Raw genomic sequence first — 23572 nt, 5'->3', positions numbered from 1 at the left:
GAAATAAATAAGAGGAATTAGATATTATTAAGTAAATGATTAACAGTGAAAGAGACGTTCTTCTGTCCCGCTGTTTGGCTCTCAAGTTGAAGTAAAGTTCTTTTAATATTACTTATAACAATGGCATGCACAATTATTTTATCTACAGCCTTCTCTACTGAAACGTTTGAGACAAAGAAATACAAATCTGGGACACAATGAAAACAGTTCTATGAAACCTTAAGGATTCAAGCAAGGAAAACAGGTGTATATAACAGGCAATAGTATCAGGCAGAAACAAATATGACATAGCAGCTACAAAACAGTGTTCCCCTTTCTGCTCAGGACAAAAACTAGTAGATAGGCAACATCACAAAAGACTGAGAGGAAAACACTATTTACCACTTGAATACAAAACATGTTATTAAGTGCTACATTACAATTATTACAGCATTAAGCATTGAAAGGTATTTAAGTTAGAGGAAGTATACAACACTGACAACACTCGTAATTCAATTCTGAAGATTACATCAATACCTATCTTAGGAGTTCATAGCGAGAGTCAATATTTGCCGTTATCATCCCATTCCAGCAATGGCCAACATCCCCTTCGAAAGCCACACCTAATCCAGCTACCACGGTAAAAGCTGCAACAATGGGATATGCAGCATACCTGTCTGAACCTCTTCTTTATGTCTTCATCAGTAGCCTCTGGATCCAGTTGGAGGACCTGGTATATCAGTAAATAAAAAATATTTTAATCACTTTCAAAGCACAGCAGAACAACCTTGAACATTTTGTAGTACATTAACTTCATGTACTGTTCCTAGTCAAAGAAGACTATGGGGGTTATTCTAACTTTGGAGGAGGTGTTAATCCGTCCCAAAAGTGACGGAAAAGTGACGGATTTACCACCAGCCATATTACGAGTCCATTATATCCTATGGAACTCGTAATACGGCTGGTGGTATATCCGTCACTTTACCGTCACTTTTGGGACGGATTAACACTCCTCCAAAGTTAGAATAACCCCCTATAACTATGTCATCACAATCAGAAAGGACCTCAGAGTTTCTGGCAAAAATACCAAAATGAAGAAAAGTTAAAATGATCTGCTGATGATCTTCAAGCTGGCTTCTAGTTGAACCTAATTAGCCTAAGTGAAATTAAAACTATTCACCTAAATCAGTAGCAATAAACATTGTTTATTCCTTGGCATACTCTTGAAGGGAGAGCGCAGGAGTGGGTCTGTGTGTGATATTAGAGATCGGTTGAGAGGGTTAAAATAAGAGACCACCGGATGTATAAATGATGCCATGTGGAGAAAACTGGCTGTTGCACAAAACGGTGTTACTGTGCTTAAGGCCTTCCATTCAGAGACCCTGACTCCAACACATATTTGTGGAGTAAGAGGTCTTTACATTTCAATACTGCTGAGCCCAGGATTTAATCCAACACCTCTTCTGTGTTTCACTGGATGCCCCATAGTAACAGCTCTTGCCATGTCTGACCCGCCTGTCTGTTCAAGGTACCAACACATAAAGCCAATGATTATGCACTTGGCCAATATTAGGGTAAGAGTTAGAATAACTACTGTCCCTCTTGAGCAGGAGTACTGGAATCATGAGATTGTGCAGCTGCTGTGTTTTTCGCATAAATATTTGCCACAGGACCCATCACATGCTTCATAATCTATAGAGAACAAAAAAGAAATTTGGTTTATAGCTTAAATAAATGGGTAAAAAGTTACTAAAGCACTGCGATGTGCTGCTGCACAGTATAAAAACCTTTGCAAAGGTTAAATAGTCAACTTTCTGTTGCTAATTGCTAAATCTGTGCGCTAAACTGATACTAATGCGCTTCAACCTATGCCTAGACAGTGTTAACAACGGTAAAAATGACAAAATAATGAAATACTATCACAAAATGTGTTGCATTACGTGCATAATTTGCCTTTTCTTGCTGCATAATTTAGCCCTCTCTTGCTGCACAATTCTAGTGGCCCTGCTTTCGAACTAATAATTTTATGTCACCTCACTCAAAGGCACCCCCAGCTTCAGAAGTGCGCAGGAACATTTTCCAGAAGTAGGCTTCCACATGCTTTTGTGGCCCTGAAGAATATTGCTAGGGCTGTGAAAACATAAGTAGCATGTTTTCTGCCCTGGAAGATAAGTGTCCTGTCTGATGTGTGGAGACGAGTTGGCCACCAACAATGAGGGCTTGTACTACTTCCAGAAGACTGAAGTCCACAACGATTGTCTTAAGGGAGTAGGCACAATTCAACATAAGTGATCAGAAGCTAACGTCAGGTATTTTTTGTTGCAAAAAGGTACAGGACCCACAGGTCAAACTAAAGACACCTGTCTGGAAAGCCTGCATTTTTCTTACCCACCTATATCATCCATGACTTTAAAGGAATCACAGAGCCCAAATTCCTGCCAGAGAGGTTCACAGGGTTGTTCCCATTTTCAGCGTAGGTGTGAAGCTAGTGTCCCACTGGATGAGGATGGACACCATGACTCCACCAGCACTGAAACAATTGCTCTACCCTTTGAGATTTTGAAGGTATCATGATTTGAGGGTGAGGGGGGACGATCACCCTGACTTCCTAACCACTGGAACAATCTCTACACCTTATGGAAATGGAAGATTCAACATCTTAAAGGTAGGATGAACCTGCACTCTAAATCTCAGTACCAACCGCAAAGGGTTCAACAAATGCCAAAGACAATGAAAAATGTTGGTCAGTACAATTTGTGTTACAGACTTTTAAAGTTTGGTCCTCCTTGGGTACTTATTACGGGCACTTAGTCTGGCTAGCAGATTCAGATTGAGAATTGGTCTCTCTCTTTTATTGTGTTAAGTACCTTCTCATAATTTAACTGATCCACAGTACAGCCTTTGCAGTCAGTCCAGTGTTTTTAATGAAGCCCTTTGCAACTTGGGGTCTATCATTAAACACGCCCTTCAATCATCAGTTTAAGAAGCAGGAAATGTTGCAGTCATAAAGTGCCCTGGACCACAGATTTGAATTCAAGGTAGTAAGGATCCGCAAATTCAGGTAGAGAAACTTTCTCTCGTCCAATAAAGATTCTGGAATAGAGTTAGGCAGATATCCAGAAAAGCAGGCTAGATATATAATGGGGCTCATTGGTGCCTGTGTCCAAATACTCAAGTTGCACAGTTATTGTGAACCCTATGCTCTTCCACTCAAACTGCTTCATGTAATATTTGGAGGAATTTATGTAGGTAAAACTGTCCCGAACTAGATGAAATGTGTTGAGTTCTAGCACAGGACAAACTGTCAGATGGAGTATGGCTCTTTATGGTACTTGGCAACAGAAAATATTGTGGGAATTGAACTACGGCCGTCTTTGGGGTAAAATGAGTGAGTATTATGAAGTGAGTCTGACAGAAACCCTGTGTGATATACTGGCTCCAAATCTTATGTTTCACCTCAAAACCTGTCAACCATTTAAGAGTTTGTGGACCTAATTATGTAAATACAATAGTAACTCGTGCAAAGTACAAAAGATGAAACATGTAAAGTCAAATTTAATGCATTTGTAATCCCTCTACTACATCCACTTACCTCATATGGGTTCAAGTTGAAGTACGAAGAACCAGGTCGGATCAACCTTTCAATCTGTTGTTTGGGTGTTAATACTGAATCTCTCCTTTCTATCTGCTTAACCTAAGTGCAAGAATGGAAAGTTTCTTTAAAATGCATAGGGGGTACTATGAAGGAGAAAACAAATGCTACATGCTGGGTTAACACTAACAATTTGATAGACAGTGAAAGGCTACTAATATTTCGGGTTAACAACAAGTTTATTTCAGGGTTAAAATTAAAGATGTAACAAAATTCAAAATTACTCCTGCAAGAATAGACTAATGAAAATTTAGAAACAAATAGCCACTTAACTCTCCTACAAAACACTATGATTCTTTACACCTTAACTACTATATTCGAAAGATATCATCTCTGCTCCTCAATTAAAAATTAGAAAGCCCCCTGGGGAAGCCACCTCTCCAATCATCCGCCCCCCCCCCCATTACAAGGACACTTTGGGCCTCATTCTGAGGCCGGGAACCGCCATATGGCCGCTCCGCGGTCGAAAGACCGCGGAGGCCATTCTGGCTTTCCCGCTGGGCTGGCGGGCGACCGCCAGAAGGCCGCCCGCCAGCCCAGCGGGAAACCCCTTCCCACGAGGAAGCCGGCTCCGAATGGAGCCGGCGGAGTGGGAAGGTGCGACGGGTGCAGTTGCACCCGTCGCGAATTTCAGTGTCTGCTAAGCAGACACTGAAATTCTTTGTGGGGCCCTCTTACGGGGGCCCCACGACACCCCATACCGCCATCCTGTTCCTGGCGGGTGAACCGCCAGGAACAGGATGGCGGTATGGGGTGTCGGAATCCCCATGGGGGCGCAGCAAGCTGCCCCGCCATGGAGGATTCCTGAGGGCAGCGGAAAACCGGCGGGAGACCGCCGGTTTTCCCTTTCTGACCGCGGCCAAACCGCCGCGGTCAGAATGCCCTTGAGAGCACCGCCAGACTGTTGGCGGTGCTCTCGCGGTCGTTGACCCCGGTCAGAATGACCCCCTTTATTCCTAACTGCTTGTCCTAAGCTGCCAACGGCAGCAGAACACAAGGGGCATAATGATCGCCACCATTGTATGTTAGTCGAAAGTGGAGAAATGAGCCCTGCTTGCCAAGATCGATGCAACAGCAAGGCTGAATCAAAGGAGGCAAAAGAAATACACAAATACTTCTGGTGGTGTTGATTATGATCTATATGCACAGATGAACAAACTGGCCCGTGGAGCCGAGGCCAATAAGTTCATCAATGCACATGATGGCAGCAAAGTATATATCTGCATGGTGCCACACTGGAAACCTAGTTTATCAAGTAAGAATCTCACATCGGAAAGCAATACATATGCTGCTGTGTGTGCTTTTCCAGGCCCTCCATTGTGTGGAGGCTCTCTGGGAAAATGCAAGAAGTCGCTGAAGACCACTGCAAAATACAACTAATTGTACTACAGCAAAAACAGTCTAGTATGGCATGTCCAGTCCCTCTTCAAAGACATCACAAGCACTCCATATCATCTGTGAACATTAAATACGGAATACTCTGTTGATGCATTAAGTGGCTAACAAAAATAAATCTTAAAAAGTAATTGTGTTACTGGCTACCCCCACCTTGGTTTATGCATGATAACAACATTTAACACATAGATTCTCTGAAAACAGAAACCAGCATTGATTGATAAATGGCTTATAAAGACGAAAAACAGGGCATTGTGTTCTCCAAGACGGACACCTTGTAATACTTCGGAATTTTCCTACAAATTCACCAGTGTCAGCAGCCTATACCGAGAGGGACTGGCACAATACTGACATTCGGAAATCCAGTGGCTCTTCATCATTTCAAAGTTACCCGTCAACACATTTGCTATCCTTCATAATGGCCAAAACAATACTGAAGACAACAGGAAAAGAAAAGTGGCTATTTGCAGCTTAGAAGGCACAGACACACACAGTTTCCATCTGTTGCCATTATAGCACAGATCATTAAAGTGCCTTCCTAAGCAGTCTTCGTGTAATATGCCTCAACTATGTCAATAATGGTTGTGAGACCTTACCATGTCACAATCGCTACCAGGTTCAGTTAAGATTCTTTAACAAATCCTTGAGCTCGGTCCTGAGAAGCTGTGGCACACAACAGTCAGGCTTAGGCAAAAGAATAAGTATAATGCATTTATAAGTATCAAAACTACAGGTAAGTAAAACACACCACAATAAAAAACGAACCCTAATTTATAAAACTAGAGTTTATTTTTTATATTAAATTAGATATAAAAATGACAAAAATGTATTGAGGGGTACGGGAGATATGATTTTTTTTTTTTAAAGTTAAGTAAAAATTTCTAAATACCAATGCATCTTTGTAATCTGAGTCGCGGTTCCTGAGCCAACAGCTAGCATGACAATTCTCTCTCACACTGGCCACAGCAGGCTAGGGGCCAGTCACAGGGACCAATTAGGTCCAGGGGGGCTGCTACCTGTCGAGTCTAGCAGTCTCAGAGTCCTTCCACCAGGATTGTTTTTCCAGACAGGAAGTGGTCCAGATGCTGGGGATGCAGGAAGCTGAGAAGATGGTAAGGATGTTAAAGATACAGGAGCTGTGGAAGAGATTAGAGGATTGTTTCTGGGGTCAACCTGAAATCCACAAACTTCAGGAGTCTTTTCCAGCCTCAGGACTCAATCACCCACGATGCCCCACTAAAGACCAATGCAGGTACAGCTGACACTAATTAACTGGTCTCTGGTTACAGAGATCTTCAGCAGTCAATGATAGGTATCTCTTTCTCCCAGGAGGACTAGGATCCACTCAGATGACGGCCACAGGTCCACGGACTTGGGGACACCTCAGGCAGATCTTTACTCTATCTCCCAGCAGCCATTTCAGCATCCATCAGGAGACAGACGATCCTGGGCAACTCGGCTCTCACAAGTACAGACTTTCTTCAGCTTTTGAGGCCCTGTGGCTGCCACAAGAAGTCAGTCAACTGACTCTTGGTCTCATTCCTTCTGTGCTGGCATATGTCTGCAACATTTCCACTAGTGGTCACTGGAGGCTCAGTCCTCTCTTTTTGTGGTCTCCAGGTTCAGCAGGTGTAGCTGGTCTTCTTCCCAGTCCAGTAGTGATCTGATGACTATGTGCCAAGGGTCCACTGTTGTGCCGTAGTCACATTTGTGGGATTCGAGGACTCGCTCGTCAATGGGGATATACTTGCCACAAGGCTACCCTTTGCACATTACCTCACTTCCTCGCAATTTGCCCCTCCAACAATCCCAGGATACCACCCTCTACTCCTAAATCGAGCAAGCCTTATTCGCCTGTGTCCCAAATGGAAGTTAGCACTTGGTGCAGTGGCTAGGGAAACTCAATGGGGCCATCAGTCTTCCTACAGTGACAATGGCAATTTCGTGTTTTCACTGTCTGGACAAGTTAAGTGCAAAAGGAGCGTGCCCTTCTTTTTAGGTATGGCATAGTCAGTGCATGCGCCGTCTCTTTGTGACATTTTGTTTACTGTAAGTGACCTTGGAGCCCTCCCATTACCCACCATTTGTGGGCTCCAAAGCCACTCTCGATTGTTTGCTTCCTGCTGGTCAGCTCTGCAGTTGGCACTTCCCTCTTCTTGCATGCGACTGTCCCCTAGAGCACAGCCCAAGTACTTGTGTCCTTACACTGCTCACACTTTTGGGAAACATTTTTAGATTGAGCGCGCAAGCGCTCTGACGTGTTATCTATCTGTGGGCTTTTAACCAGGCCCACTGCATGCCCATCACTATCACTCCTTCATGGGCTTGCCTTTCAAAAATTCTTTGTTATCTTTGGTAAATGCTTTACGTTTTTGTCCCTCCTTGGGCCAGTTGGGTAACCGTCTTGGCCATCGAACCCTTTTACATGGATAATTGCACATTTGTGTCTCTCCTTTGCGCAGACACTCGTGGCAGATGTGGCACTTTGGATTGGCTTGCTTATGCCAACTGTTTTACTTTTCATTTTCAATTAATGTGGGAAGAAAATCCCAGTTAGGAATTTACAACACTAATAGCTCTAACTCGTGCAAACATGAGACCCACTGTTTTGCAAATGCTTGTTTTCTTTTGGTTGAGCCACTCTACATGTGGAGTGTATCTTTTGTAGCTGTCTCTGTTGTCTGCTCCCTCGCACCCTCCTGTTGCCTGTGTCGGTTTGTTTACTTAGTTTTCACCACTGCCTGCATCTGCATCTCAGCCACATCCTTACTGGGTTTTTTTTTTTGTTGTATTTAACCAATTTTAATTTGCCTGAGTTTGCACGTTATCACACTCAGGGAACTGTTTGCCTGTTATAAACACACACAGGCGCATTCAGTTTCTTTTGAGAAATGAAATGTTCTTCCTACACTCTCTTCACATGCAATGTTATGGGGGAAATGTCATTCATCTTTTTTGCAAGACATTTTTACGGGCTCGGCTGTTTCAAAGTCCACTGATCTGCAGATAACGAGAACCGTGTTGCTATGGGTTTCTTTATGTGCAGATCTGTGCATATGAAGCTGGGACGCCCAATTCAACTCCCAGCAGCGCCACAACGTCTTGTGATTATGGTGCAAATTAGGTAATGTGTACAAGAAAAAAACTGAATAATCCACCCACCTCTTTAACACTGCAAGTGAAAGCAGTACAGGGAAGCACATTTCTTTATCTCAAAACGAAACAGACCTTGTATGTGAGGGCTTCTTTATTTACCTTTATTCCACCTCAGGTAATGCTGCCTTTCATTTGTAAGGTTGGACAGTTTTATACAATATTTTGCGACTGCACCACAATCTAAGCTGTATTCCCCTCGTAAAACGCTGCCTTTCAATTCTTTTGTTCGACCGCTTTAAGCAATAGTTGTTACTGCAAAAACATATGTTGTGTGAAAGCTACAGGGGAAAACATTACCCTCACTTATTTTTGCTTTTCGGTGTCCAAAAAGCGACCAAGTGGGCAACCTTTACATTCAGCTCTAAATTTACCTTTATCCCACCATGTACAGTGCTGCTTTTACTTGTTCAGTTAGACGGCTGTAAAAATATTTGTGACTGCACCACAATATAAACTTGATTCCCCTCATACAACGCTGCTTTTGAACTCTTTTGTTAGAAAACCTGAAACAATAGTTGTGACTGCAAAAACACAGGATGTGTGCAAGGTACACGCTGGAAAACGTTACCTTTCACATATTTTAGCTTAGTGGTGTCCAAAAAGCGATTTTTAGGGCAAGTAAGTTGATTGCACACGTACTATGGGGGTCAGAGCACATGCACTAAGCTTGGACAACAAGGCCCAGTGCCCTGCAGAATGGAAAAACCAACACTATAAGTCCAACAACTTTGGAGGAGGTAATCATACAAAAAAAGGTTCCTTTCCTCCACCTACGAAGTAGTGTTTGCATTTAGCATTTACATAATACACTGATATCACAGCCCCGTAGCACTGTGCAGTAATAGTCAATCTGAATACAAGCCAGAGTAGTCCAACCGGCGGTTGGGATGCACAAAGATACAAGGGAGACACTGCAGACATTTCTCTATTCGTGTTTGCTTCTATCACAGACAAAGACAGGTTTGTGAACCTCAGACTCTCCGTTTGTGAAGAAACTGCAAGCTATTCAAGCCAATTTTCTGGCAGCAGTTATAAATAGGGAACATGTCATTGCATTGCTTAATTATTATTACGATTATGAACAGTTCCAGTTCTCGGTGCAGTGCTTTTAACAGACCTCAGCTTTTCTAGAAATTGTGAAATGGGCGAGGTAGGTCAGGGCAAGTCAAAATCAGCCATCACAACCACAATTTAATGCTGGAACACCAAGTGCATTAAGATTAGTGCTGTGAAACAAGAAGTCACAATTACTTATTGCTAGTTATGTTTTCATGTTAAGACTACAGAAAAGCACTACAAATCAGTGACAAAGAAGTAGTCTTGGTCAGTGCCCCCAATGCCCAAATTGTTGTTTCAACACGACCCGAGATACGGTCAGGTCCTTACTTCATTACAGATGGTAAATTTGTGACGGAAGAGCCCCCACCCAACCCCTAAAACATTTTTCTGTGAGCAGATCCACTCTAAGACTTCAAACTAATTCCATTTGAAAACTGTGTTTTTACAATGTCCACCTTATATGATCGGCATATGATGATGGCCAATGTGCAGCGAGGCCTAGTGGAAAGGGCTAAACTTTTAAAACAGGGGGTTGAGGGGAAATGGGGGTGTTCAATTACAATGAAGAAATACTTCTTTGGCAACTCCTCAGTTAGGCCCTCTGTAGAAATCATTTAATAACTCACTGGGGAGTTTCCCTAGTGTATTTGCAGGATTAAACTGGAAAGCTCTGCCAGTCCAGGTTCAACTCTGTTATTCCAAATGTACCATTTACTCTACCAACAGCTGTCCCTTTGTCATCTCAAGAGCACTTCTCAAGGGACTCCATTACGATTCTGATATTTCACACTGATTTTCAGATGGCTTTTATGTGGTTAGTAATATTTCCAGATGCACATTCAAGATTGTCCTATCTGAGTGGTGATACAACTGCTTGGTCATTGCCTTTAGGGCCAGTGATGTTGTCTGACTGGCTAAACTCTAAGGAGCTTAAGAGAAGGTAGGGATAGAACAGGAACTAAACTATGCCCGCAAATGAGGAACTGTTGAAATTTCACCAAGGCAGGTCACATACCTCAAGTGGTTTAATAGGTTAGGATCAGAGACTACACAACGAGAAAAAAAGGTCTGCTCTGTTTTACCAAGAGCTAAACAAGGATTTGAAAGATGTATTCTTCTCCATGTACCGAGGTATTGTAGCTTACTCTATGTCTGGATCACAGGTCATCGGAACAAAGAGGAGAAAGAAAGAGACCAGACATCTGAGGTAATATTCACAGTGACACAAACAGGGGAGAAACAAAATCCAAACAGAGCCCTTAACCAGTTAGCATGGGTGCATTAAGATGCTTAAAAAAATAAATATATTATTATATATATATATATAATAATAATAATAATAATAATAATAATTGTATTATGCTTTTGTAAACAACATACATATAACAGAACTTTCGATACTGGTATGGAGTACATAAGGAAAATGTTTAGAAGTAAAATGGGCTGACAGTATTCCCTTGAAGGCCCCAGATATTGTTAAATTTGTGTGTGCAGCCCCTGCTCTTATATAATGTACACTAGGACTACATATACCAATCCATCCCAGTTTGTCATTGGGAGGCTGCGGGCACTGCTGGTCATCCCCATTTCTAGACTATGGCCCTCATTCTGACCTTGGCGGGCGGCGGAGGCCGCCCGCCCAAGTCCGGCCGTCAGGTTACCGTTCCGCGGTCGAAAGACCGCGGCGGTAATTCTGACATTCCCGCTGGGCTGGCGGGTGGCCGCCTTCAGGCCGCCCGCCAGCCCAGCGGGAAAGAGGCTTCCACGATGAAGCCGGCTCGGAATCGAGCCGGCGGAGTGAAAGCTGTGCGACGGGTGCAGTTGCACCCGTCGCGTATTTCACTGTCTGCGCAGCAGACAGTGAAATACTTGTAGGGGCCCTCTTACGGGGGCCCCTGCAGTGCCCATGCCAGTGGCATGGGCACTGCAGGGGCCCCGCGACCCCCCCTACCGCCATCCGGTTCCCGGCGGTCGGACCGCCGGGATCTGGATGGCGGTAGGGGGGGTCGGAATCCCCTCGGCGGCGCAGCAAGCTGCGCCGCCTTGGAGGATTCAATGGGGCGGCGGGACACTGGCGGGAGACCGCCAGTGTTGCCGGTCTGACCGCGGCTTTACCGCCGCGGTCGGAATCCCCATTGGAGCACCGCCGGCCTGTCGGCGGTGCTCCCGCGGTCCTCCGCCCTGGCGGTCTTTGACCGCCAGGGTCAGAATGACCGCCTATGTCTCTTCTGGTCACAATAATGCCCACAGTGTAAAACAGTAGGGTTCAGTTCCCCCCTCCATAGGTGCAATCAGAGGATTCTTATATAAATAACAAGCCTACACGCAGCATAAAAACAGAGTGCTTATGTTGTGAAAGCAGGCTTGTACTGCCTACCCAAAGAGCCAAGTCAGGAAACTAGAACAGTTAAAACAAGTTTGGCATGTCTTCCAGCGGCGGCCACTGCTACAAACTCACTGCATGGTCTTCAAAATATTTTACAAAGACTTGCACCACATTTGAAATTAAACTGTTTCACCTCATTCTGGTTTTAACATGATGGTTATAGTCACTGTCAAGGGCAAGGTGGAATTGCAAAATATGCTTTTGGTTTATGATTTCTTCTTCAAAAGAGGTTAAAACCCAAACATGATTAGAACAGCTGATGGAACCACATGAGGGTCAAGTCCTATTACTAAACACAGAGTACCTTTAAAGTTACAATGTGATAAAGCATAATTATCATAGAGGATTGCCTCAGTTCAATATACCAGACATCTTAGTTTTGCATACTTTTGGGTATGCCCTGGCTGGTGCCCCATAATTCAACAACAGATTAGGCTTGTAGGACAATCTGACTTTAGCCACACCACTGAATTTTCAGGTCAAAAAGATACTGTTTTACATGAGGAGCATTTTACTTGTTTTGGTGGGTTTGATAAGAAGGCAATAGGGATGCTTCCCACTGACAGACCATTTGACTGTAAAACTGATCTTACTCCTGTGGCTGATGTCAATTATAGTACAATTTATGCAAAGAGACCAAAAAGGGATTATTTAGATAACTATCTAAAGAAATAGTTCATTCTTCCCTATTTTCCATCCTGAAGACTAATGGAGAATTAAGGAGATGTTCTTATTGCTGTGCCCTTAATATCCTCATTAAGAATTGCTACCCATTAGCACCCATCCCTTTTTTTTTTTACTCACCCAGGTGCCATCTGCATTGTCTATAGCAAGCTCCATTTACAAGGGAGCTTACCGCCTGGTTCGTATTCAACAGGGTTATGAGTGGGAAATAGATTTCAGGATCAGTTAGTATCCTCAAGTACTGAAAAATGCCTTTTGGCTTATACAATGCTCTATTGGCTTTTCAATTCTTCAGATACTGTGCTAAGAGAATTCCTTTTTGATTCATAAACATTTACACAGAAGATATTGATTTAATCCAAGTATTTGGACACTTAAGTTTCAAAGACTTTCCTCTCTCCACCATTATGATTATATTGTAAGCTTTCAAACTGAAGTTACTAGTTTCAGAAATTGGTTTTCCTCGCAATCAGAAGCGCTTGAAAACGATAGGAAAAGTGCAAATAGCAATGGAATAGTTGATCTCAAAGTATACTTTTGTCATTCAGTGTTTCTTGGTGATTACGTTTACCATTGCTTCATTACTCTGGTTTCACCCAACAATACTTCTATTACTACGTTACTGCCAAAGGGAGCTACTTTTGCTTACACCAAGCGAGTTGGACTGGCTTTTGCACACTTAAATAAGCTTTTGCCTTGTGCTGAAGTGCTGGCTCATCCTGAAGTTGTGAAACCTTTTGTGTAGAGGATAATGCTTTGGATATTTCCTTAGGAGAAATATTCCCAGAAAGACATTAACAAATGTGGATCTACAATCTACTGCCTACCTATTAAAAAGTCTGCAGCTCAAAGTTATATGATTACAGTGAAATAATTAGTAACAAGTAGAGCTGCATTTAAAGACCGAAGACGTTATCTGGTGGGAGCCAGATATCCGGTTGCATTGTACACCAATCTCAGAAAAGTTAAAATGTCTTCGACTTGAGGGCTTATTCCAAGACTGCTCTACCGGATGTTATTTATTCTGACTAAGACTCTACATTTCATTAGGGAGGTGCAAATCACCAGCTGCACTCTTTACCAAGATACAGAACTCAACTCTGGAGAGCCTCTACTAATCACACCGATTGGTAGGAAGTAGGGACAGGCTTTATACAAACCATTTTTTATTCTGGCCAAAATGCACTATCCCACAAAACGTTTTGACTTGGTTTCTTAAAACATTCAAATATGACTCTCAGACACATGTATCTGCCAAATCCAGGATTACAAATTAAGGTAAAGCTGCGTTTTTAGTTTAATGCTCTCGCAGGTTATGCAGATATACAAACAAAAAAAATGAGAATTGGTCCATGTAGGTTTGCACCCTTTTTAACATGGTTAGCCTCCACTTTTTTTGGCCTGGTTTCTGATGTGGCTTTGACTGTTGGCGCACTGGCTCCCTGCTAACCAGGTCCGCAGTGCCAGATCCCCTTCCCCAAAACTGCCCAGTTGTTTTCACACAATTGGCAAACTCTTTAGCTACCACTGTTAGTCCCTATTAAATGGCACCCATTGTATCTAGGGCCTGGGGTACTAAGGAAGGTCCCAGAGGGCTGCTGCACCAATTGTGCCACCCTCAGGGTTCCTCACCAAACCCACACATGCTGCCATTGCAGACTGCGATTGTTGGTGCAAGCTAAATTGAAAACATGACCTGTCACACACCCCGGTGTGCCAGGTCCCCAGTGACTGCATGTGCCAGGTGTAAGTCACCCATAAGGCAGGATGCATCCCCAAGCAGATGTGAGGGCATATATGCATGAGCAGATAAACCTGTTATGTCTCTGTCGATTCTGAGACATAGTAAGTGCACAGGGTAGCCATTTTAAATGCATGTGCTAGACACTGATCATTACGAGTTCCCCAGCTACATGATCGCTTCTCTGAATCCTGGAATGTTTGGTATCAAACATCTCAGCAAAATAAACCCTCACTGACCCCAGTGATGGATTTATTGATAAATGCACACAATGGGCACCTTAGAGGTGTCCCCTGAAAACCTACCAACTACTAGTATGTTGACTGACTGGGCCTGACCAGTTCAGCCACCACAGGTGGGATCTGTTCCCCCTCCCAAAAGTGAGAGCCAGCGCCTTTAAGGGCCTGAGACAAAAGCCTGTACTTGGCAGAGGAGTGACCTCCTCTCCCAGGAAGGATAGACATTTCAGGGTGGGAAGCTTCAAAGGCCTTGCAGCCTTTGTAATGCGAACCAGGTCTTGCCAAATGGCAGAGATGACCAACATCCGCCCTCCCTTGTCCTGATCCCACTTTTGGCAGCAGCACAGGCGGGAAAGTTAGTTAAATTAGGAGGAGTGCCCACTTCATGCCAGGCCCACCCTAAGGAGCATGAGCTGAAGTGGGACACTACTTTTCAAATTCCTCCATCTTGCTTAGTAGAAATTAGGCCACTAGGCTTAGGATTATGCCCACTTCCCAGTGGAAGTGGTCATAAAAATGGGTGCAGTCATCCTAAAGGTGGTCAGCCCATTGGCTACTGCCCGTCACTCCCTGTAACAATCCTAAATTGAGTATTTAGGTGGCACTGTAAACCTTAGAACTCAGATTTTAACAACCTAAGAAGACCCGGACCAAGAAGAGTTGCACTCGCATAAGAGTAAAAGAAGAAGCAGTTGACCATTCCAGACTGCCTGCTGCCCTCAAAGGACTTCGCGCAGAAAGCCAACCTGTCCAGCCTTCAATAAGACAAGTTTCTCGTGGGGAGCGGACCTGCCCTGCAACAAGGAACACCAAGGAAAAGGCTCTTCAGCTGCTGGAACCACAGAAATCCGACACCTAGAGTGACCACTGTATCAGACGTCCATGACCCGAGGTGAAGCCAACCAATGGTGCCAATTAAGTTCTCCTGCTGTCCAGAGACAGAGTCCAGTGTGGTCTCACCCATCTTGGACTCACCTCTGCACCTGGCCGCCCAGTGTGACCTGTTGGTTTAGTTCTGTTCGGTGCCCAGTACTTATCTTTGCTCCCTGAGCTCGACTTTGTAAGTCATTAACCCTGCGTTTGCTGAATGTTGTTTTTCCTCCATAGGATAACATTAAGAGAAATCTGAAAACTGCATCAAGTGTTGATTTCTGAAACTGCAAAGTATTTCTGCTTAACAGTCTACTTACCAGATTATGAAGTTCTTGGGTTTGAAATACATAAAAAAATTATTATTTTTCCAAATTGGTCTTGGGTTTATCCTTTTAGTGTGTGTCTCATTTATTGCCTCTCTGAGTACAACACATGCTTAGCACTACCCTTTGATAAGCCAAACAGCTTGCCCACACTACCACAAAATAAAGCTTTAGTCCTATCTACTTTTGTCTTTGCAAAACCATTTGGGAATCGCCTGGACTTTCTGCACAGTGTACTTCATTTAAGTGCACTATATACAGCGCCAGCTTCCTACAGTCCAAAGAGATTTCTTGTGGCCTGTGGTGCAAACACCAGTAACCAACTAAGAAGCTGAATGCAACGTATGTCCACGCCCTAAGGCAGAAAGTGGAAGTAGTGTCAAGGGATTTCATTACAAGTTTACCACCTCACCTAGATTTTTTTTAAAAATCGTTGCAGATAGTTTACACAAAGCAGGTTATTTTTTACCTTCAAGAGAATGTTTCTTCATCCAGTAATTTCAGTCACAATTTAATGGATAAACAGTCACTGAAACCATGAAACAAGTTTTAACCAGCAATCTCTGTGAACATTCTTGCTCCTCAATAGGCTATTTGTTGGCCCTCAGAGTTGCTTTTAACAGTCTTTCACATGCCTCCATCTGGTGTACTCATTAGTTTAATAGTTCAAATGGCGTTGTTGGAGGTCTCACACAGCATCCAATTGGTGATGAGGACACAAAAATAAGTGATATGGACATTGCAGACACTCTAATAGCTGATTTATACCTATCACAGAGGACAAATATCATAGGATGAGGTTTACGTACCATTGGCTCTGGATTCTCAAATGCAGTGCTGGAGTTTGCAAACATTTTTCTTTAATTTTTCGAGGGACGCAGATTTAACAATACCAAATCCGTAAAATAAATTACTCACATCAGGGAGGGCAGCGAATACTCCAGTCATGACAGTCAACCATCCCAGAGGGAAAGAGAGGCTGAGACTTAAAAGCAAAACGGATGGGGTTCAAGGTCCAGACAGACTCCCAAATGCTCTTTCTAAAATCAATTCAGAATGTTTGACGAATTCACCCCCCTCACCCTACTGGACTATATATTCATGGTTTTGCCCATAACCAAATTCAAGATTTTTGGAAAGGCACGATAATTCATACACTATACAAAGGTGGCAGAAAAAGAAATTCAGCAAATTATTGCTTAATCGCTTTTTTAGGCAATGTGGCAAAATATTGAGTGGGTCTCTTACGACGCAACCTAAATGGCGAATGACACACAATTCCACCCAATCAGGCTGATTTTCGTCCATGAATAGGCAGAGTGACGAACCTGGTGGTATTAGCTTTGATTGAAGAAAAAAAAAAAACTCACAGATTACAGAAAACGCAGCTGTATGCCTGCTTTGTGAAGCGAAAACTAGTCTGACCATGTCGAAAGGACAATACTCTGGTCCAAACTCGTTGGTTGGGGGATCCCAGCGACACTATGAAGGCTATACACACACGTCATCCGAATAAAAACAGGGGATGGAATAAGGATCTCTCGCAAGATCCTGACAACAACCGCCCTGAAACAGGGATACATGCTTGCTCTACCATTGTTTAATCTTTTCTTGACACAAGAACGAGATCAGTTAAATGTGCGCACATGCAAGCTTGGGTGAAAACAATTGACAAGCATATTGCACGCTGACAACATTGTTCTCCTCAGTAGAACCAAGGTGGGCCTGCAGGCACTACATAAATTAAGCTCCTATTGGCAATTAACCTTAATAAAAACAAAAGTGGTAACTTTAGCAATAAATAAAAAATCCTCGGTCTATGGTATCTTAATGAACACAAACTAATCAAAGAAAAATAATAAAATTATCATGGTGCCTTATATCAACAGAAAGGGATCCCTTCAGCAACAAAAGGAGAAAATTAAATCATAAGCAGGGTCCTATTAGCTGCCTTTCAGATCTTGCAGAATAAGATTGGATATTGCTCGCTCCACCCAATATTGGAGATTGTAAGAACAAAATTACTGCCAACCATTGCCTGTGGCAGTGGAGCACTTTGCGATCGTGACTCAAAATGGTTGGAGACATTAAATATCAACATCTACAGGCAGCTTTTTTGTTTGCCCTGAAATGCCTCTCCAACTCGAATTTGGTGAGAGTATGGACAAGCAAAGCAAAAGTACATCACTCAAGGCACATTTGTCAAATTTGGTCACAAATTGAGAACATCCAAGAACGACACACTGGAATACCTGGTGCAATAGGCATTCTCGGGATACAGTTATTCCTTACAAGGTGAAACAAATTAATGAGCTTAATGCTGAAAAATCTCCCAAACTTAGACTTGTACCCTAAATGGTTTGTTACAGGAAATAACATCAGCTGAGTCCCTCAAAGCATCATACATATTATCTGTACCTGTCCAGCACTAGTGACTGAGCATCGATATTTTTTGCAAGACTGCTTTAATAAAATAGGAGTGCGAACCTGCCAAGAAGTTGTAATAGTTTTGTTATACGCAGAAATATAAGGTTAAAAGTGCAGATACTTACATTTTTGACACAAGCCATAAATATTCTGCATTCCACAATTCAGATCATACATCTGATTTCCAGCTATGTAAAATTGTCCATTTATATTTTAATTATGTGATTCTTTGATGAATATTACAGAGATATTCAATTCTAACGTTTATTGGGCCTTTTCTTTTTCTAATAGCAGAGTGATTATTTTTATGTGATACATTGATGAATTTTACAGAGACGAATGATTTTAACATTTACAGCGCATGAACTGCCAGTGAAATCTTGCGAACCAATTTATGAGACTTTTTATGCTTTTATTGTGAGATTCATGCACTGGTTTTTAGTAACCAAGAGTAAATCAAATAAAAAAACATAGAACCTCTGAACAGCAGATCATAAACCACAACCAGGATCCTTTCCTCCTACCCCAAAAAGATAACTTACAAATGACACAGTAAAGTCCTCAGACAAACAGAATACCTGCAATAATTCTGTGTTTTGCTTTTCACTAATGACTGAGCTGAAACACTCATGCACTGACAAAAATCTCTGGAATGCGCTTCTTAGTCCAAAGAAGACATTTATTATTTCACTACGCAAGGTTCCCAAAAGGAGATTAGCACGTTGAAAGCATATGTTCAAAAATGGTCACAGCAATAATGTACAAATGATTCTCCACTGCAATATGCACAGCAAATATATGTATCTATATTATAATGCAAAGCAAATAATGAATTAAAAAGTATGCATCACCATGAGAAAAGGGCAACCTTCCTTCATCTCTCTCCTAATCAGCATCAAATCGCCAGATCCCAGAATAGATCGAGGAGAAAGAGATCAATTATCCTCACTGGAAGGATGACACACTCCAGCATCCTGGATGTGCCAGAGATCTGCTTTGTCGCCGGTCCATCTGGTCTCCGCCTCATACTTTAAAACAAACAAGAGAGGAAGATTCTAGAAATTGCCTCTCCCTGCAGAAGTTTATAATTCAAAAAATGCTGATTGCTTTCATCCTGCTTTGAAAATAACACGTTGGGATGTGGCCACAATCCCAAGGTGGTAATCCAAAACAAGGCTGTTACCTGCCATCTGAGTACATTCTTATCAGCCAAAGCCCTTGGTGGGAAAAAGTACAAAAACAAGGCTCAGCACATTGTACAACGTGAAAAAATCACTTGCAGCTTCTAACATGGCATTGTTCAATGCTAAGATAAAGTCAATAGGCAGAATGAAGCTAGTGGTCACTAATGTGACAGTGTAGTGCTAGGCTAAGTGCAACGTGGAGTCAGTGGTCAAAACTCACATATCATTACATTCTGCCAAGTCCAAACTTAGATGAGATAGTTGATACGAGAAAGGCAGACTGTCACAAGGCATGATAAATCTACTGTGCACCACTCCACAAAGACAAGCACTAGCCACTTGGCTGGAAGGTCAGAACATGCTGGCACACACCCTCCAAATGACCCATTGATTTTCATCTGTGATTTAGGCAGGAGTGGGGATTCCTTTGTGGATAAAAGCACCCTGCTTGAATCACAACTGCAGAGTTAAGTTTCTATAATTGCCAAAAAACACAGGTAACTGTTAAGCACTGTAATGTATATTGGCCAGATATCTGACACTTAAGTTCCAAGTCGAATCGTGATAGTAGATTATTTTTTGTCCAAGAGGCTTAATTAGATGTTAGCATTTCAAATGAATCTACTTAGTTTGTAATTCAAATCTGTTCAGGGATGTTGAATTCATATAGACTGATGCCCAGGACATATTGTTTGGGGTCAAGAACAACAAGTTGTCATGTCTGTTTTGTCCTTGGGACAAGTAGACCCAACCCCTGCAGTACAAATCCTTTGGATAAGGGAAGAGCATTGTCTGCATTTAAAGTAATGTTAGTGTTCACATATTATTGCTATTCAGAACCTGTATTTATGGCTAATTAATGCAAAGTCTTTATTATTAGGATGAGCACTCTAAGGTAATGTTGTAATCCTCGGACTGCAATACTGTCAGTGAGGGCTTTCAGTATGAACAAGTATACACACTTTTGCAAAGTTCAACCACATGAGGCTATATGTAATGCTCCCAAAATGCTCTCCGAGTAGATGCAAATATTTGCAGAATCTTGTAAGCTAAATTGATGATTCTTAGATTTCAAAATAAGTTGTTCACAAAAACTGCAACTAGGAAAAAAAATGTTTTGCTATAAACTAATTTCACATTTTAGGTATAATTTGTTTGAAGCATGTTACAGTAAAATGTGTTTATGTACAGTAGTATTCCAAAAAATATTCGTAATGGAAAAATCAGGGTAACAGGTTTCAACAGGATTATGGAAAACATGAAAATAAACAACTGGTGGTCAGCCTTTTGGTTTTGTCAATGCATGTGTCTTTTTTTTACTTGGTTTTTGTACAATCTTATATGTGTGGGAGCTGATACACAGGCCAAAATAAAAATATTTTTGTTCTCAAAAAGCACACATTGCCATAATGTACCTGGCACTGATTAAAACTACTTTGTGTGCTGATAGGCTCCTTGTGAAAGAGCAAAATGCAGTCACTCGCAATGAAGCCAGTCAGTAGATTGGGAAAATAAAAACAAAAAGACTTGGTTAACGCAAGACCTAATTAGGGGGCAAATTCTTTTAAAAAGTCACAAAAGTGCATGCACAGAATATGTCCTTGAATTAATGCAAATGTACAGCATTCTTGAATCCACAAGTATTTCCAGAAGTAGGCTAAGAAATCATACTCCTACAAAATATTTAAGAACTGCCTTTTAGCACAAGCAAATATTCATGTGTACATTTGCTCATACCAAAACCTGGTGAGTTCACTTCCATTCAAACTACTTTTTTCCCCCCAACCCTGGAAGAAATGTTACTTTTGCTTTTCTCATGAACAAAATCCCAACCTTCCTCAGTATGGAAAATGATAAGAGAAGAGCTGATGAAAACCCATAAAACATGAAAGCTAGTAGGTTTGCACAGTCTGAAAAGGGCATTCCAACCCTGCATCTGTTAGTTACCACTACCTTCAGCCCCACCATGTAGATCTGTGGAAAGGTGGCAATGTAAGGGAATTGCTCGTATTCAAACCCTACTATGGTTATAGCCCAGGCATAATCAGATAGACTATAATCGGAGCTTTTACATAATGAAATTGCTGCCATAATATGTTGCCGCAATGCGTGGCATCCAGGAGGCAGTGGTTTTTTTTTTAAAGGGCAAGTAGATTTATAAAGCAGCTTGTCCCATCGACAAGTAGGAATTTTATTAAATTTCACACCCTTTTATTCAGTTTACTAGAGATTCAAGCGAAATCTGATGCCAACAATTCCAGTGTACCGTCCTACTACTAAACTATGTAACCATCTTGAGAATAAAACGGAGAAGAAAACTACAATCTTTACAACCAAACCTTTTAAAGTCAACTCACAGTGGCCAATTCAGTTCCTTGCATTCTATTTGCTTAGAAGCAGTCAAAAATTATGTTCTGCCTATTTCTTGACCGAGTCTGTGCTCCTCATGTGCCTTATTCCCCTGGCCCTACCAGATGTGGGTGTTATCAGCTCCGCCCTCCCCCACAATTTTCATGAGAGGACCACAGGGAGCACCTCCTTAATGTACAAAACATATTGATTATTCCTCTATACCTCACCTGGGCAAGAACATGGTTGTCAGGTTCATGATGCAGGGACGCTTTATTATACTCCAGCAGGAGCATTAGTGACTTGGATGGGAAATGTATCCGTAGTGTGCCTCAAGGAAGCCCAACAGGCAAAGTTTTTCATATGTTCCGTTAACTGAAGTCATATTGTGCTGCTATAAGTCTAGTATCTTATTCACATAAAGTACTCTGCTTATCGTGTCATCAACGTCTGTATTAATTCTACCTCCTCAGCAACTATTCTTGAGCCTATACTGCTACATTTTCTATGTTGTCACTCTCCGTTTACCAAATCTGTCCCACTGCAACACGTACTGGTAAATTGAGTCCCTTTGTTGGTTGGATGGCTTCCCGACCCTAAGACTACCTATCATATTCCTTGTGCAATCTGGTGGAGCCAAACTGGAGCTCTTAGAGAATACCTTTACCTGAGATTGGCTAGTACAACCTTCAGGAAATTACTGAGAAAAAGGGTTTACTTTAGATTCATCCTACTCAATAACATTTATTACATTATTGTCTTCTTTGCTCTCCGTCATTTGTTCTGGGTGGCACCGTTACCACTAAAATGTATAATATTGTCACAGCCTTCTCTCCCCAAGGGGAATGTCTGTAATTTTAGGAATGCAAGTGACATTTGGAAATAAACAGTATTAGCTAAATTATGCCCGTCATTAGCCTCCAATTCAAATAAAGATTATAGTCAACTTTTTTTTATCCGTCTCCATACATGTTGGGGTGGGGGCATACTAATAAAGAGGAAAACAAAGCAGCACGTCCCAGGACACAGTGCTGCTGTTTAAGATGCCCGCGTTCGCAGAAGTTGTCACAGAGTGCGCTTCTCCCCAGAACCTCTTTACCAAACATCTGCACCATCACGCCTCTCCCCTATCATCTGAGCCTTTAAAGGGATCTGATGATCGGAGGTAAAGCTAAAGCTGTCCTGTAACCTCCGGGGAGCTGGATGAGTGTTGGTCATACCATCCCTGTCAGTCCCACTTTCCCGCACAGCACCGATCCCGACAGGTGCTCTCATTTGCCATTCTGCAAGCTTTTTTCCCCGCTTCGACGCAAACAAGCCGGCTAACCTCATTATAATAAGTTAGAAACGCATCTTCCGAGGTGCATGAAGGGCCTCCAGCTCCAAGAGCCGCCATCTTCGCCGCAGATACTACGTCCACGTGACGTACGTATCTAATCACGCATGCACGTAAACTGACGTACACGGAAGTAACACTGATATCAACGAAACAGAATCACCCACAGCTCTGCCATGCTACTGAATTGTGAAAACGTAGTAAGCAGTGCAGGAATGTAAAGCACCACACATTTTTACTTAACTCGGTCTCAATTGTTGTTACGTGCATAGCTGACAAATTTGTCATTCGCATATGTATGACATTATCATGTCTTCGGGTCAGGGAGGTTATGTGTGACATGTCAGTTACGTAACGGACAAAGGTAAATTAGTTACGTAATGGACAAAGGTAAATTTCACCTAATTCCACTCTAGTAGCATATGTTCCTGAAGTACTTGTATATGCTATCTAATCGTCACATTTTCCCTAACGATATTTTCCCTCTTACATTCTGGGGTTTTGGAGTCCATTTATGTACTTTGGACACAGGAAGGCAATTAACCATGTTGGTAATTTAGTAGCAGTACAAATGTTACGGACGGCTTTGCTAGGACCTGAACGCATGCAGTGCTTACGTAGTTGGAGGGGCGGCACAGTGGTCGAGCTACATACCCGTTGGCTTCTAACAGAGGTGTAAGAAAATACCCGATCCTCGGTAAGAAATGCGGAGCAAAATAGTGACTGTCAGCAGACAACCAAGCGTGCAAAAGTGCTCAACAAACATGGCAGCTAATACTGGCGAGTACA

At 42.3% G+C, this 23572-nt stretch overlaps 1 protein-coding gene across 1 annotated transcript in view; it reads right to left on the bottom strand.

Moving 5' to 3' along the window:
- DNAJC8 (DnaJ heat shock protein family (Hsp40) member C8) overlaps positions 1-22897 on the bottom strand; it is a 96165-nt gene extending 73268 nt beyond the window's left edge. The window contains exons 1-3 of the mRNA XM_069225111.1: positions 22775-22897; positions 3572-3673; positions 653-709 (exon numbers count right to left, since the gene is read on the bottom strand). Of these exons, the coding sequence (XP_069081212.1) occupies positions 653-709; positions 3572-3673; positions 22775-22843 (228 nt within the window). The 5' untranslated portion in view covers positions 22844-22897. The remainder of the gene's footprint in view (positions 1-652; positions 710-3571; positions 3674-22774) is intronic.
- Between the last annotated feature and the right edge of the window lie 675 nt (positions 22898-23572).

Source organism: Pleurodeles waltl, chromosome 3_1 (assembly GCF_031143425.1).
Source record: "Pleurodeles waltl isolate 20211129_DDA chromosome 3_1, aPleWal1.hap1.20221129, whole genome shotgun sequence".
In the NCBI taxonomy this organism is placed as follows: Eukaryota; Metazoa; Chordata; class Amphibia; order Caudata; family Salamandridae; genus Pleurodeles; species Pleurodeles waltl.
Note: the sequence above shows the minus strand (reverse complement) of the source record. Positions and strands in the feature narration are given on the sequence as shown.